Source organism: Plectropomus leopardus, chromosome 20, assembly GCF_008729295.1.
Source record: "Plectropomus leopardus isolate mb chromosome 20, YSFRI_Pleo_2.0, whole genome shotgun sequence".
Lineage (NCBI taxonomy): Eukaryota > Metazoa > Chordata > Actinopteri > Perciformes > Serranidae > Plectropomus > Plectropomus leopardus.
This window is the reverse complement of record NC_056482.1, coordinates 9,484,159-9,501,905: the sequence shown is the minus strand read 5'-3', so window position 1 is coordinate 9,501,905 and position 17,747 is coordinate 9,484,159. Positions and strand designations below refer to the sequence as shown.

At 38.0% G+C, this 17,747-nt stretch overlaps 2 protein-coding genes across 3 annotated transcripts in view; one reads left to right on the top strand and one right to left on the bottom strand.

The window, feature by feature from the left end:
- Positions 1-333: 333 nt before the first annotated feature.
- LOC121960075 (macrophage mannose receptor 1) lies at positions 334-11,420 on the top strand. Its single transcript, XM_042509675.1, has 19 exons — positions 334-428; positions 536-690; positions 1,416-1,621; positions 1,700-1,877; positions 2,440-2,664; positions 3,610-3,779; positions 3,865-3,935; positions 4,345-4,445; positions 4,552-4,668; positions 5,948-6,085; positions 6,174-6,328; positions 6,512-6,611; positions 6,740-6,975; positions 7,529-7,712; positions 7,849-8,097; positions 8,244-8,426; positions 8,557-8,637; positions 10,460-10,620; positions 10,713-11,420. Exons 1-19 carry the CDS (start codon positions 334-336, stop codon positions 10,755-10,757), a joined length of 2,850 nt encoding a protein of 949 aa, XP_042365609.1. The 3' UTR covers positions 10,758-11,420.
- Positions 11,421-11,545: 125 nt separating this feature from the next.
- The window catches only part of aff1 (AF4/FMR2 family, member 1), a 54,421-nt gene continuing 48,219 nt past the window's right edge, over positions 11,546-17,747 (bottom strand). The window contains exons 16-19 of one of the 2 annotated variants that reach the window (XM_042508927.1): positions 15,561-15,654; positions 15,374-15,408; positions 15,047-15,285; positions 11,546-13,939 (exon numbers count right to left, since the gene is read on the bottom strand). In XM_042508927.1, coding sequence (XP_042364861.1) covers positions 13,815-13,939; positions 15,047-15,285; positions 15,374-15,408; positions 15,561-15,654 — 493 coding nt within the window. In that variant the 3' untranslated portion in view covers positions 11,546-13,814. The remainder of the gene's footprint in view (positions 13,940-15,046; positions 15,286-15,373; positions 15,409-15,560; positions 15,655-17,747) is intronic. The other variant, XM_042508928.1, reaches the window with a different exon arrangement.

Sequence of the window (17,747 nt, the reverse complement as noted above, 5' to 3'; positions counted from 1 at the left end):
TAATCCAAGTCTCATTTATTTATTTATTCATCAGTGTTTCACAGTTTTATTCTTATGGGAAAGTGAACTTAAAATAACTTATCCGTGCTCTCTTCAAAGGCAGACTCCAATGACAAATAAAGTCATTTACCTCACTGATAACAGAAGCTGCTGATCAGTTTATTTGTGTTATTGTGTGACTTCGGTAAATTTGAATTTGCCAGTTGCAAGGTGGCTGTCCGTTTGGGAAGTTCTGATCATTTGAGTGAAAAAAACCCAAAACTTAAATTATATTGCACGAGTTGTGTAAGAGTTTGTAAACAGATGTTTGACATAGTTTTTCTGTTGTGAAACATGACCCCCTTTTACTTCATTCGTCCAGAAATGCGAGAAAAGCAAAGTGTTCTTCATAAATCCAACGTGACACGGATATCATTTGGGGGGGCGAAGTATTCCTTTAATTATGGCACATTTAGCATCCTAAAAATTCTGTCATCATAATGAGACAGGCTGGCTGGAGTTTCTGATGGATCGGTCTGTCTGGGTTTCACTGCAGTTACGAACAGGCACACTTCACAGTGGCACTGTCGGGAAAGACTGGACTGTGGTGGATTGGCCTGCGTGCTCATGGAGGGGCAGGTGGAGGGGTGGACTACATCTGGGACAACGGGTCACCGCTCACCTTCACTCACTGGGACAGAGACCAGCCAGGTACAGACCCCACTAACCCTAATATCAGCTGGACAGGATAATACGGTGTCTAGGAGGATGTATATCCTGGGAGGATATACAATTATTGTTTATTGTGGACTGTGATTTAAAAAAAAAACCTCAATAACTCGATTGTGGTTCATTTAAAAAAGGCTGCATACACAAAAACCTCAAGAAAAAAAAAAGAAATCAAGTATTATTTATAAGTTTTGAAAAAGTCCTGGTATTTTGTTGTGTGTTGTGAATTTTTTACTGTAATCTTGTGTGGATAACCTTCCATAAAATGCACAATGGCAAATTTAAATTCTGTAGCTGACGGCGAAACATAGCTTCAATATGTGTTGACGTTTTAGGTTTTGTTTTTGATCCTGCATTTTTCAGAATTTTCTCTCCGTGTTCTGTCTCTCCCGTCATGTACGCCAGCTAGCTGAAATTACGTTTGAACAGGGTTTAAATTTAATATATTTGAAAAAGGCTGGAGGAAAAAAAGGAAAAAAAAAATAATAGTCTTATCTTTGATGTAATGCATATATTTATTTCTTAAAAAGTCAAAGTTAAAGTGATTCCAGTATGTTTAAGGGCCATTTTTAATAGCATACTTTAATGATTATTGAGATAACATCTAGAATCGCAATTATTTTTCCAGTATAATTGTGACACAATATTTTTATAGCGTTGAATGCCTAATACATACACAGAGGAAAACGTGTCCTTTTTTTCTCTAGATAATGGGGATGGCACTTGTGTGGCCATGACAACGGGACAGATTGGTGGTTTCTGGGATGACAAACCATGCTTAGAAAAACACGCCTTCGTCTGTGAGAAACCAAGGCCTGATATCACCCCACCCACCAAGCCGCCCACTCCTTCTCCTGTACCGGGATGCACTGAGGGCTGGATAGCTAAGCCTCACTTCAGACACTGTTACAAGGTTTAACACGCTAAACAGCTACAACCATGATTCTGCGCTCGGTTTTGAGGTACTTATTTATTAGCTAATGTATTGCAGCTCTTCCACAATGTGGACTGGTCTCTGAAGAAGAGCTGGGGAGCAGCACGTGAGGACTGTATCGCCAGAGGAGCTGATCTGATCAGCATCCACACTCAGCAGGAGGAAGAGTTCGTGTCTCTCTACAGCAAAGCCAGCAGCAAGTGGATCGGCCTCAAGCACAACCCTACAGAAGGAGGTGAGTCTAACGTGTGTTTTATAAAGCGGGCCCTGATGGAAACTAAGTGGGATAAAATTAAAGAATACAATACAAAAACCTCAATACTGTTCCCAGTGGTGGAATGTACATTTACTCAAGTGCAGTACTGGAGTATTAATTTGAGGTACTTCACTTCAGTATTTTCTTTTCAGGCCACTTCATATTTCTACCACTAAATTTAAGAGGGAATATTGTACTTTTTACTTTACTACAGTTATCTAGTTTAATACAAGTACAGCTGCCATGTCAGTTGATGAATCAGTCGTTTGACAGAAAATTCATTGTCAGCTATTTTGATAAACATTTTTGTCTTTTTCTGATTTTTTATACTGTTTGTTTTGGGGATGTTTTTTGTCTGTTTTGTTATTTCTTTTTTTTTCAATTTTGAGGGTTTTTTTTTATTTGTAGAATTTTCTGCAGTTAATACTTTTCATACTTAAAGTAGATGTTCAACCTGTGTTTTCACTGTGTGGTATTAGCACTTCTGCTTAAGTGAAGGATCTGAATACTTCTTCCACCACTGACTTTTTCCATCATGTAGGCTATTCTTGGAGCGATGGCACACCTCTCTCCCACACCAACTGGGGCTCTGGGGAGCCCAACAACCACGAGGGTCGTGAGGAGTGTGTAGAGATGGTGAGCAGCACCAACGGGACCATCTCCTGGTGGAACGATCTCAACTGTGATGCTCACCAGGACTGGATATGTATGATTGCTAAAGGAAAGACCCCCATCCTGCCCCCTGTACCCCCAACTCCTCAGCCAGGTAAACTTCGACTTGAATGTTTGAGTGTGAAACTTTACCTTTGATAAAGCATGTTTGGCAGTGTTTCCTTTGAAAAAAGATGTGTTTAATTTTAGTGGGTTAAATAAAGGCTGGTTAAAGCCAGGGTAGGTAATTTTAATTCTGGGTGTCATTCCCACAATGAGCATATTCTAATCTAAATTTGAGAGAAGACTTGACTTATGTGCCTCCTCTTGGCTCTGTTTTCAGGCCTTAGTAATTCTAGCCTGTGACAGGAGACTTTGGCCAATCACAGGTCATTTCAGAGAGAGGGCGTTCCTATTGGCTGCTCTAAAAATGTAGATTGGCGTGCACGTTGCTTCAAATGGTAAAAGCCTGATTTAAAGTTGGAGTGTCCTGTAGAGAAGTTGCTATTCCAACAACTGCCTACACTGCAAAGCAACCAAAAAAAGGAAGCTGAACTTCTCAAAAACAGTCTGAAAGAGACTGACAATAAACAAAACAAAACCTGTGTCAATAACGGCGAAGCTTCATCTGAAGTTCATGTAACTCACATTAACTAAGGCCTCAAATCACTGCGTCCCCTGCCTCGCTCCCCACCTTTCTGGGAGAAGAGCGGCAGCAACTTGAGAGACAAACCCCAGTTAGCAGCCGTAGCAAACCCCAGCGCCGGGGGCTTGACTGCTCCCAACTCCCTGTTGGATCAGAAACTTTCTGTTGCTGCCCTTGCACCAGAATCACACTGCATGCATGAGCAGCGCATGATTGCAGCCTCACCAAACTGCAGCGTGTTGCACGCTTGTGGTGTCCACACTGGCAGCGTTGTGGAAAAATGCATTACCATGTAGATTATTCTTTTTGTACGAATAATACAAAGTAAATCATCCTCTTAGGAATAATTGTAGGGTAAAATAATAAGGCCATCGTATCATCTCCATATTTGTTTTGTCATGTTTTAACCCTCAGCTACTGACTGTGGTACCAACCCTGGCTGGAGGAAGAACAACAACATCTGCTACTACTACAACGACACCGACATTGTAGACTTCCACACGGCTATGGAGCGCTGCTTTCATGAGAAGGCCTTACTCGTCTCCATCCTCAACAAAAATGAACAGGCATTCGTCAACAGCATGGTGGGGCTCTATTTTCTCGTACTTATTACAGAAGAATATGTAGTAATAAGTTAACAGTATGTGTCATGTTGTACTCGTCCTCCAGGTGGGGACGGGAAAGGTTGCTGCAGCTTGGATTGGATTGAGGATGTTTGGCATTACAGGTGGACAATACATGTACGTATATTTCTAAATGTCCCCAAAATTGCATGTTATCTTTATAATCATGTACAGCTCAGGCTACTAAACAGTGGGGAGGAGGTCATTACAGACAAGTGAGGATATGGATTATGGATTATGGATTATGAAGTCTTTTTCTGATTTAAAGCTTTTTAATCTACACGGAAAAAAAACTTTTTGGATTTGATATGAGTCACTAATTAAGTATCGATAAAAAACTCTTAAATGTATCAACCTGATGGCATCATCAACTCCAGCTTTGATGCTCTGCTTGGCTGAGAAAGCCAAAGTCTGTGCAGTAGATGCTGATTTTTTTTATCCAAATCACTGCTCCAGAGAGGATTTTCTCTTTGTGATGTGCACATATGAAGGTCAGCAACAAGGTTTCTCTGTTTTATCCACACAGGTGGGTGGACTTCTCCCCCCTCACATACACTCACTGGGGGCCAGGTGAGCCCAACAACGCCAACGGAGAGGAACAGTGTGTTCAGATGAACAGACATCAAGGTATTGAAATTCTGTTCATTGGACAATGAAGACTACATAGATCTGTTTATTTACAGTATACATTTGCTGAGTTGGTGATTTTTACATTAAACTCTGGCTTGTGAAGGTGGATGGAACGATGCCAACTGTGGTCGGGTTGGAGGCTACGTCTGCAAGAAGAACCCCGGAGACATCCACACTCCTCCTCCACCCACACAGCCTTGGAAGGGGAATTGCCCAGCAGGTAACACACACAATTTAAATATAAACATGAAATGACCTATAATGTTTTCATATTAAAATATGCAGGTGTTGACAGATATATATATATTTTAGAGAAAATGTCTACAAAAACCTACATTTTTTTGACATTATTTTGTAAAGTACTCCTTTTTTCTACCTTTTATGGCATAATTTAGAAAGTCTCTTTTTTTACTAAATGTTTATGGCATGCTTTATTAATATCATTAATTTTTCATTGCATTTTTTGTTACATACTATATATATTTTTGTATTATGAATTTTAACATTTTATGGCTTATGATTTTTTATGGCATACTTTACTATGATTTCATTTTTATTACATACTTTTATATATTTAGATTTTATTTAAATAGCAAAATATATACCATGAGTTTTTCAGGACTTTTTGTGGCATATTATACTTTTTTTTATGGCATACTGTATTGTGATTTTTTAAAATTACATACTATGTGTACTATACTAAGAGTTGATTTACACTATAACATGACTTTTAAGACATCTTTAATTTTTCATGATTTCATGACTATAAAAAGACATTCATCATAAAAATTTTTATGACATACTGTACTTTAACATTTTTATGATTAACTTTACTATGACTATAATTTTATTTTCATGACATACTACATTATGTCATTTTTAACCAAGATTTTATTATTTATGGCATTTAAATTAAAAAAATACCATTAAAATGTCCTGAAAGTTTGACAGTTTTTGAGATTTCTTCAATGATACTATACTATGACATTTTCATGATTTTTTAGCAACATACTAGGACAGTTGTTTTTTTTTTTTTAGCGTCATACATACTAAAACGTTTTTGATGACTTTCTAGTTACATACTATACTGTGAAGATTTTTTAGCGTCATACTATACTATGAAATTTTGATTACTCTCTAGTTACATACATTATTTTAACATTTTAGATTAATTTTTATTAACATAATTTACTATGCAATCTTTTAAGATTTGTAAGCACCATACTATACTATGACTTATGATGATTTTCATATGACAGAATATATTATGACATTTTCTGACATACTATACCATGGCATTTGTAATAAAATCTTTGACATACTATCCTGATGTTTTTAATGAAAATTCTTGTGACACCGTATGACCTTTTGATTTGAATTTTTATGACATACTTTACTGAGATATTTGAATCAACTTTTTATGACATTTTGTTCTATGTTTTTATGACATACTATATGACATAAACTGTATGTAAGATATTTACTTTTCTTCCCTCCAGGTTGGATGCTTTTTAGGAATAAATGCTTCATGTTCAAAGGGAAGAAAAATGACATTAAAGGCAATTGGACTTTTGCTCGCAATTGGTGCAAAGACCAAGGAGGAGAGCTGGCAGTTATTGACGACCAGTATGAGAATGGTAAGCTAAGTCTATGAGAATTAAACAGTCCAGTGGCTTTAGGTCGAAGAGGCTGCTCTCTATATTTTCATTCTCTGCTCTCCTTCAGACTTTGTTGCTAGTTACCTGAGGGACTTGGAGCTTCCCACGTGGATCGGCCTGTCAGACCGTTTGGAAGAGAATCAGTACACCTGGAGTGACGGGGTCAGCTCTGTGAAGTATACCAACTGGAACACCAAAGAGCCCAACAATGCAGGAGGAACGGTGAGGATATGTGACCTACACTAAGGTTTCTTAACTGATACATGTGTGTTTGTACGTATGAATGTAAACTGGAGCAAAACAGAAAGGAAATATTGTGAATCGAGAGACCAAAACCTCACTCTGTTCTAAAAAAGCTCCTCCTTAGAGTTGTATAGCTTGAAGCTTTCTTAAAATTCTCAACAGGAACACTGTGTAGCGATGACTCACGGCCCCCTGGTGAGCGGCAAGTGGAACGATGACGCCTGTCATAAAAATCACAGCTTCGTCTGCTACAGGAAGAAATGTCAGTAAACACTTGAACTCTTGCTCTTTTGTAAAGAAACATTCATTTCCTTTCAGAACCAGAAATGACAGAAATATCTAAAACATTTAGCAGCTAAATCCTTGTTGCTTCATCTGCTTCCACAACAGCGAGCGACATCCAACCTCCACCCACAACTGAGAGCCCCTGCCCGGATGGCTACATCTCCTGGTACCAGAACTGCTACAAGCTGGTTGAGCAGCCGGCGACCTGGGACGCTGCTCGGGCAGCCTGCAAGCAGCAAGGAGGCGACCTGACCAGCATCGACATGAGCTACGACCAGGCCTTCGTCGCTGGAGCGGTCCTGCAGGGCAAATTTGATGCCTGGATCGGACTCAGACGCCAGGTGCTGTCTGGGAGGGAAAGCACAATAGTTTACCCAAACTACCTGCAAATTAAAAAGACATTTAAGTCCCTGAACACTTGGTTAAAACTATCAGAAATACATAAACATGCATATAAATATGCAACAACATTAAACACATCCTTATGTTCTTATTATTTGAGTAAAACACTGAAAAACTCAGGTCACACCAAACAACCCACTACCTATCAGAAGGAGTATCAGTATGGCAGTGTAAAAGTACTCCATTACAAGTCCTGCATTCAAAATCCTACTTAAGTAAAAATATAGAAGTATAATTAGCAAATGCACATCAAGTATCTGCAGAAAGATTACCCCTGTGGGGTGATGTATTATTATAGATTACATTATTAGGTTGTTCATACCAACTCATCAGTGCATAAGTAAGAATTTACTGTTGTAACTGGCAGGGTGTTTGGGTATTTGCAGGGCCTTGTGGTCCCGTGCGGTCAGTGGTGTTCCCCGTCAGGTCAATGGTGCAGGAGCAGAAATGGTCAAATCACTGAACCCATGCTTTTATTTTCTTCTAACATAGGATGATGGCTCCTACACGTGGACAGATGGCTGGCCAGTTTTCTTCACTCAGTGGGGACCAGGAGAGCCCAGCAACATTAAAGATGAGGGCTGCGTGAGCATGCAAGGCTCACCGTTTTTCCACGGGACCTGGAACGACACCAAGTGTGACGTAGCTAAACCCTACATCTGCAAGATCTCCAAAGGTATGCAACACAAAGAGAAACTGAACTGACTTCTGCTTTTTCTTCCTTTTCTCTCGTCTGTTTTCTTAATTCAAAAAGGCTTCATTTACAGTCTAAAACTCAAAGCGTTGTTGATGTGACTTACACCGTCTCTCAGAGAAACCACCACCGACTCCCGCCGCTGGTGATGGGAAGTGTCTGCCATTCTGGGTGCCGTACGGACGCTACTGTTACTACGTGTACAATGGTAAGGACGGTTACTCTTGGCCGGACTCCCGACACTACTGCCACGCGGCCAGGACAGAGCTGGCGTCCATCCACAGCAGAGCGGAGGTGGAGTTCATCAGGAGCCTCAACTACACCAAATATCACAACATCTGGATCGGCCTCACCAGGGATCGCAACTGTAAGTTTAAATGCACAAAAGAAAAATGATAGCAGTAATTGTTCATAGGTTAACGTGCACGTGAGCTTTTAATTGCAAATAAAACATTTGAATAAATGTGCACTAACCTTTTTTGACACTGTAACATCGTTTGTATGATTTGTTAGTTGGCTGGGGCTGGACTGATAAGACGTCTGTGGGCTTCCTCAACTGGGCTCCCGGTGAGCCCAACGCAGCATTTCACCCCGGGGATGTGGCCGAGGAGAACTGCGTGGAGATGTACGAGGACGGACGCTGGAATGACAACAACTGCTTGCAGAAAAGAGGCTTTGTATGCCGCCACCGGCAGTGTAAGAATTTTTTGTTTTTTCGAATTATGCTCACTCATTTCAACAGCTTTTTTGGTTCTCAAACCTCTCCGAATTTTGGATATTATGAGCAGCAGATTAAGAGCTTATCTGTTTGAAACTCTATTTTCAGACTATACAACAAGTACTGACTTTAGTCCAGTGTTCCCAACTGACAACCCAACTCCAAGTCCAGATCCAGGTCCAGGGGACAGTAAGTCTGGCAAAATGCTAAATACAGTCTCCTCACTGTCTTTTTTTTTTTGTTTTTTATTTGTCATTTTGAAATAAACAGTATGCTTTGGAAACGTTTTGAATATACATTGTTTGACCTTTTGTTTGACATGTGTTCACAAAATTTTCCCAAACTGTTTGAGGTTGTGTGACATGCTGCATGTAAGCTTTATTACTACTTCAAAATCAAATGCTGCATGTTATAGCCGTTAAAATGGAAAAATATACAGTCATCCAAAAACTCAAGTGTAAAAAGTAGTAGTAAAGTTATAGTTGTATAACAACATTCATAGTGTAGTATGTTTTCCAGAAATGGATAAAAAAGCCCTAATATGCTATGTTGTCTAAAATAGCAACAAAAAAAGTCATAATATAGTACATCATCCAAAAAAGCATGAGGATGTCATAGAATAGTATCTTGTCCAAATGTACACAACTAAATCATAGTATAGGCCAAATGTCATAAGAAATAGCATAAAAAAGTCATACTTTAATATTTCTTCCATAATAACATAAAAAAGTTACACTATAGTATGCTCTTCAAAATGGCATAAAAAGGTCAAAGTATGCTATATTCCAAAATAGCCCAAAAAAGTCCAAGATTAGTATATCGTGGAAAAAAAGCATGAAAAACTAGTATGTCTTCCAAAAGTCTAGAAATGAGACACAGCATGATTCATAGTATGTCATCTAAATCCGCATAAAAAAGTTATAGTATATGATGTCATCCAGAATAGCATGAAAAAGTCATACTACAGAATGTCGTTCTAAAACTGCATAAAAAGGTCTTTGTGAAGTATATCGTGCAAAATATCTAATTTATAACATTTAATTGTGTAGTATGTCGTCCAAAATACAATTAAAAAGTCATTATATAGTATGTCATCCATAATAGCACTGAAAAGTGATAGATCGTGTGTCGTCAAAAATACCATTAAAGAGTTGTGTCATAGTACGTTGTCAAAAATATCATAGTATATGTAGTATGTTTTCTTAATTAACATTCTATTATTTCTATTCAAATTATTATCATGTTGTTCAAACCTCATAGTATAGTATGTTGTCAAAAATAGTATAAAAAAGTAGTAGTATAGTTAATAGCATGAAAAAGTCAGCATAAAAATTGGTTGAAATGTCATAGTATGTCATCCAAATTGCTATAATGAAGCATAAAAAAGTCATAGTACAGTATGTCGACAAAAATAGCATAAAATATCATCGAACAGTGTGTCGTACAAAATTACTGAAGTGTCATAGTATAGAATGTCATCAAAAGGCATTGTACCAATGTATGTCATCATAAGTAGCATGAAAATGTCATACTGTAATACGCATATAAAATTGCAGAAAGAAGTAGTGGTATAGTATGTCTTCAAGAAAAAAAACAGCCATACTATACTATGCCTTTAACAATAGCAGCAGAAAAGCCATTGCATTGTATTTCGTCCAAAATAGCAAAAAAAAAGTCATAGTAAAGTATGTTGTCTAAATTAGCATACAAAAGTCAAACTAGTATCTCGTCCAAAACAGCATGTCGTCCAAAATAACCTAAAAACGCCATAGTAACGTATTTTGTCAAAGATCTTAGATTATGTCATTGTACAGTATGTTTTTCAAACTAGCATAAAAAGGTCATAGTGCAGCATTTCATCCATGATTGTCGTCCAAAATACAAAAAAGTCATGGATACTATGATACAGCATAAAAACGCCACAATACAGTATGCTGCCCAAACTGGCATACAAAAGTCACAGTACAGTGTGTGGTCCAAAATTGCAAAATCCGCTGTGTCTCTGTTACAGAAACAGACGGAGGGGTGATTGCCGGCGCCATTATAGGAACCATTTTGGTTTTATGCCTGATAGCTGGATTGCTGTTCTATATCGTCAGAGTTCGGGGGTATAAACTCAGCGACTTCAGCCTGCCGACGAGAACGACCAGCGCAACCACTCACGTTGATGTGGTAAGTTGTTGATTATCCTGTTAGAGTTGGCTGTGAACGCTGGGTTAAGTTTTAAAGTGTCAGTGCTAAGTTTTGTCGTTTTTCTGTTGCAGCCGGCTTTCAACAACCCAAACTTCGGAGGAGAATCAGATACATAAACAATTATCGCAGTGTTGTACAGTACATTGAAGTCTTTATAAACAAATCAGTGAAAATGTTAATTTAGGTCTCTAGAGTGTAACGAGATTGATTGTAAATATTTTAATACACTAATACAAATAGCTCGTTTTAAACTGTTTTCCTGTGTTGCACTTACGTTTTTGATGTGCAACTGTTTTTTGTTTTTTTTTTAAATGTTTTGAGTGATTTGTACTAAATGGCCGTAGTAATGCTGCGTTCACATGGACTCAGGCAGATGGGCAATACCTTGTGGACAAGAAAAACGATTTGTCAGACAGAATGTCAGGAATGTAGAACGACACATGCATGACGATATGTAGTGATGGTGATACCGTATCTTTCACAAAGAACAGAATGAAATATATTTTTTGTGATTTTTTTAGTAAGTTCCACTAATTGTTCAGATCACTCAGACGTTGCCTTTGTTAAGGAACTGCGCAACATTTTGTTTTAAGTTGTGTTAAAATATTTTAACTGAGCAGCATTGCTGCTGTTCTCTCATCCACTAAAATGATCCAATTTGCCGTCCACCTCATTCCATGTAAATGCAGCATAAACATCTGTAATTCACTGTTATTTACTTACCATTGCCATCAAATTTTGTAGTTTTTTCAACTACAATAAATTAAGAGTAAACAATACATTCATTTCTGTGTTTATTCATTTGTACACTGCAACACAAATTCTTTACATATTTCACAAAAGGAAAAAAAAAAAAGCATCCTTCAAAAACCTCTCTGAACATAATTCCAGTAAATAATTATTTGGACAGGAAGTGTAAACTGATTGAGTAATCCATAAATGAAGCACCAACAATTCAAAGATGGAAAAGACAAGAAAACCATTGAAGTTGCACTATTTATGAATGCCAAAATGTCGCCATGTGCAGTGTAGACATCTGCGGTAAAAAAAAAAAAAGAATCTCTAAAGATAATTTCTAGAGCTGATGGTCGGTACATAAAAAAATCCCAGTGTACTCACTCATTACTTAAAAAAAATATAATTTAGTCATTCATGTGAGAAAATAAATTCAGGGACAATCCGTGAACCTCGTCCAGCCCTTTTATCATGTTACTGCAGACACCAACTGAATGAACAAGCACTACATTTCAAAACCCCTTGGTGCTTATTTCAAGAAACACACTTATCTTAAGTAATGTTTTTTTCTTTTTTTTTTTACCCGCTAACTACATCAACACCTCACTAAAAAAACTTGAGCTCACTTTATTGCTTTGAATCAATGTTACAATAAACTTGTAAAGACGAGCACAGTCCTGCCGGTCTCGGGAACGTGGCGTTCCTTTATCCGATAACGTGCTGAAATCAACTACAATACTCAACAAAGTGCTTTCTTTTATAAGATATAGTTTTGGCTATTCATTCTTCTCCCACAGATTTTAGTAAAACATAGCGCAACTCAACATTTGCTACTCAAGAAAAGTGTGGGAAACAGAGGAAGGCAGCTTACTGGTACAAAAACAAATAAAAGGGAACACTACTGTAGTTTCATGTCTGTGGTCGTCCCACTATTCTTAAACTCAAACTGACAATCACGGCCAATGCTAACCACTACGTCCACCACTATGTCTAAGGAAAGTCAAAGATGTAAACGTAATCCCCCTTTATTTTGTTCTTGCAGGCAGGTGAAGATGTTTTCTGTACTATGACGTTCAGTGAGGAGGAGGAGGGCACAAGTGCAATTTCTTTTACCAGGACGACAGTAAAATCTAGTCTGACAAACTAGACCCGGAGCTGCAGCCGTCAACAATCGCACCAACAAAACCATCAGAGATTTAAGTCCCTCAGGTTCGAGACACTACTATTCAGAATTTATGACGACACAGACAGTCAAGATGCAAACCAAGTAATGTTTATGCCTTGAAATTCCACCAATGCTACACTTACACCCGATAAACGCAGATTTCTTCATTCATAAAGACCGAACAGCTTTTAGGCTGAAAATGTTCTGGAAGGTGACATCGTGAAACTTACTCTCGTTATTCATGTCCAGATATATCTTTGTCATAGGCACAGCACCATAATCTATACACGATTCTACCTTCATTCAACATGTATTTTGTCAGGAGGATAATTTTATGGTATGGCACATTTCATTTATTCCTATAACTGCACTTATTATTGCACAAGAGGTGCGATTCACTCTAATCAGAGCTGTGGGAATCTGACGACACTCACGAGGAAAACTGAAAACATAGATGCCAACGAGGGATTAGCTAAAAAATAAACTAAATCCTGATTTAATCTAATCATTGGGTGCAACAATTTCCCCACATTTAACTTCTACACCCTGTACAAATGTGATAAGAAATGACGTCACCCACGCCTGAATTCTCGCGGCTGATCCTGCTCACTGATTGGTGGGAGAAACAAAATGCAGAATTTATTTATTTTTTTAATTTTTTTTTTTTTTTTTTTTTACAAAATCCCTGAATCCAAATCAAATCCCATCTTCTCAGATTGAAACAAAGGTACTTCCTCTCTTTTTTCAGAGAAAAAAAAAATCCTGATACATTTGAGTAATGATTTTCGTGCCTTATAGTAACATTAATAACAAAAGTTGTGATTATAAATAAGATCTGAGTCTGAACCTGAACCACAACCACATGATAAGGCTGGGGACGCTTATAAAGCCACCAAATGGCACAATTCAATTAAGGTCACTCCTGCATAAACATCCCTGATTTCACTAACGATTCCATGATATCAGCCGATAGAGGAAAAGGAAGGTAACAAAGACATATGTCCAGTACAGCAGAACTAACTCGTGTTCATAAAAACTGCCAGAGAAAGAGAGAGAGAGGGGAAAAAAAAAAAAAAGCAAGTGCAATAATCAGTGTGTTGTCCTTAGGGACACTTGTCACATGAGATCTTTGTCTACCTCATTAACGTCCATGTGATGTGATGCAAACTCGCACTGAGCGACAGTCCAGGTCAGTATCAGAGTTAAACACGCAGAGGTGAAGTAAAGGCCAAGGTGTCTCGCAGGTGTTCAGTGACGGGAGCAGGTCGTTGGGTCATTTTACCTTTTGGCTGTCCAGCCTCAGCCAGTGGACGCCTTGTCTTGTATAACGGACCATAGAGCTCATGCTCGACGTTAGACTCAATGGGCCCATTACTGCGTCCAGTTCTGTCAGCAGACCTGAAACATAAGAACAATAAAAAACATTAAACATCACGCTGACACAGGCGTCATATTTTTATTAAAGTAACAGTTTTTTTGGCTTAAATTTAAATTAGGGATGCAGCCACTGTCAACTCTACACTGACGGTTTGTGTAAAAGCACCATTATACAACAAGCAGTTCCAATCACGCAATCTGACATGTGCTCATATATGCATGAACGCACACCTTCCTCATCACTGCAAAAACTGACTGCGCCATTCCTTAACTAGCACTCTTAAAGAAATCATGTGATTACTGTACCGTTTCGTGCAGGTGAAAGGGAGCGTTTCTGCTCAATATCAACAGATTTTACTACATCAAAAAAATTAAAATGTCTCATAAGAAAACACAGCTGTCCAAATGAGAAATGACAGCCAGCTCAGTAATGATGTAAACGATAAACGAATGCAAAGATGACAATAAGCAGCATAAACCACCATGTTCCCACACATATTATAAAAAGGGGTAAAAAGTGACATTTGCATTTATAAATATAAGGCAGCAAACTAAAACTAAACTTAAACTTCATTTCCCATCATGCCGAGATCTGGTTTTAAGTGATTGGGATTGCAGCGAAAATGTTTTTGAAAGGTTGAACGCCATCAAGAAGCAGAATTTTGTAAAAGATCTTTTCATTAATTTTGACTTGACTGCTCTTGAGTTATTGGAAATGTTTGGCATCCTCCATCAGCTGTGTCGTGACGTGGAGTTACTATCCCAAAAATACAGGTAAAGTTCTCTGATGTAGTAGCTAATCTGTATATGATTTTTTTTTTTTTTTTTTTTTTTTTTAGCAGATATCTTAGTCGTAACAAGACTGACCCCAGACTCTGTGTACTTCTATGGAAACGAAGATAACAGTCGCATAAAGAGTTTTATTTTAGAGCTATTTGATCCAGAATATGACTACTTTTTGATTATATGTTTTTTTTTGCTGGTAATAGTTGTATAATCGCAATATTACACTCAAGGGTGCGCTTTAATGTCATTTGAGCACTTCAGTGATGCTTGTCTGACCGCATCACTGTTGTGCTCATGAGACGTTAAAGCACACCCTCTCGTTTCATATTGCTTGATTCTTACCGCTGCCTTTTTGTGCCAGATCCTCCGCCTGCTCCCAGATGTCATGAGCGCTCAAGAATAACGTAGTAATGCTGATGTATGTGACTGCCACTTGTCCAATGGACTGGGGAACTGCCACGATGCCACCAACAGGGTCCACGACCAACCCGCCGCCCCTGTGGCTGGAGCCGGCGCCTGAGCTGCTGTTTGAGCTGAATGGAGACGGCATGTTGGGCCTGTAGGACGGAGTGACTGTGACTCTAAAAGAGTAAGACGACACACACTTTTCACGACAGCTCAGTGCGATATGTCAAAACAGAAAGTGTAACATGCAACTAGATGTCTTACTTTGATGTTACTCCTGAGGGATCGTGGTTTGAGCTCTGAAAGAGGTAAAAAATTGATTTAGCAAAACACAAAACACACTTTTTTAACTGGGTACAGATTACATTTTGTGTTTATTAAATATAATCTGAATCGTTTGCAAAAAAATGACTTGGGCGACGAGGAGTTACAGTCCCACATTCATACTTACACTGAAGTGATCAGTGAGGGTCTTTGAATACTTGAGCGCTGTTTTGTGTTTTTGGCAAAACATGGCCATCTGCAGGAGAGACTGGCACTTCAAACTACAAGACAAAATCAAATGTAATGCGTGATATGAATGATTTGTTAGAAATCAGTAACAGACTAGTCATCTCTTTGGTACTGTTTGTGCACTTGATCTAGAATAAAGGTTCACAATATCATGTTTTTCAAGTTATGAGCCACATATTTAATTATTCAACAGAATAACAATGTTATGAGCATTTTTTCATTATATTCTTTGTATCATGTGTTTTTATGAAACACTTTAATATGACTTTTATAATATAAACTTTGACTTTATGGAATTTAAGGACTTACTATGACTTTTTTTGTGACAGTATTTGGACATACTATACAATCACATTTTTAGAACACACTACACTGCAGTAATTTTAATGAGATTTTCGTGACATAAAGACTCAATACAACATACTATACTATTACCCTTTGGTTCGATTTTTAAAGACACACTATACTATGACATTTCAGTTGCGTTGTTGACCACTTACTATAGTATGACATTTCAGTCACGTTTTCGACGACATACTATACTACGACATTTTTGTAAGATTTTTGATGACATACTTAACTGTGATGTTTGGGTCAAATTTTTGATGACACTACAGCACGACATTTGGGTTGCGTTTTTGAAGACATACAACACTGATTTTTTGTTTACATTTTTGACAGCATACAGTAATACGATGCTACATGCGACATACTACACTATGACATTTTGGTCACATCTTTGACGACATGCTATACTACGACATTTTTGTGAGATTCTTGATGACATACTATACTATGAAGTTTTGGTCAGAGTATAGGCAACAAACTATACTATGACATTTTGGTCACATTTTTAACAACATACTATTCTATTATGTTTTGGTCAGAATTCTGGCGACATAATATACTATGACGTCTTTTGACTGTCAAGTTTTGGTGAAACACATCTAGGGCCCTGAGGCGTACAGGTCGAACCCTCTCACCCGGGACACAGACTTTTTGAGACTGTGGACAAGAGCTCAAGACTAAAGAAGAGTTTCTTTCCCTTTGCTGTCACCATCATGAACAATACTCAGCTGTTTCTGGAACATGTCAACTTTTAACATTTTTGCTTGTCTTGGAATTTTGGTCATTTTTTTCTGCATGTCAGAATATGATTTTTTTGGTCAGATTTGCAACTTTCTGTGCTATGGCGTGTGTTGGCAGGCTAATCTAAGTTGTTTCTAGCGGTTTTGAGCTACTTTTGGGACATGTCAAATTTTGACAATTTCGCCTTACTATAGTCTTGGATTTTTGGTCATTTTTTCGACATGCCAAATGATGGCGTTTTTGGCTATTTTGCAACTTTCTATGCTATGGCGTGTCTGTGCAGGTTAATCTAAGTTGTTTCTAGCGGTTTTGAGCTACTTTTGGGACATGTCAAATTTTGACATTTTTGCCTTACTATAGTCGTTTGGATTTTTGGTCATTTTTTCAACATGCCAAATGATGGCGTTTTCGGCTATTTTTGCAACTTTCTATGCTATGGTGTGTCTGGGCAGGCTAATCTAAGTTGTTTCTAGCTGTTATGAGGGTTTTTTTTGGACATGTCAAATTTTGACATTTTCGCCTTACTATAGTCTTGGATTTTTGGTCATTTTTTCGACATGCCAAATGATGGCGTTTTTGGCTATATTTGCAACTTTCTATGCTATGGCGTGTCTGTGCAGGTTAATCTAAGTTGTTTCTAGCGGTTTTGAGCTGTTTTTGGGACATGTCAAATTTTGACATTTTCGCCTTACTATAGTCTTGGATTTTTGGTCATTTTTTCGACGTGCCAAATTATGACGTTTTTGGCTATTTTTGTAACTTTCTATGCTATGGTGTGTCTTGGCACGTTATGCTAAGTTGTTTCCAGCTGTTTTAAGCTGTTCTTGGGACATGACAATTTTGAAATTTTTGCCTTACTATAGTCTTGGATTTTTGGTCATTTTTTCGACATGCCAAATGATGGCGTTTTTGGCTATTTTTGCAACTTTCTATGCTATGGTGTGTGTTGGCAGGCTAATCTAAGTTGTTTCTAGCGGTTTTGAGCTGTTTGTTGGGACATGTCAAATTTTGACATTTTCGCCTTACTATAGTCTAG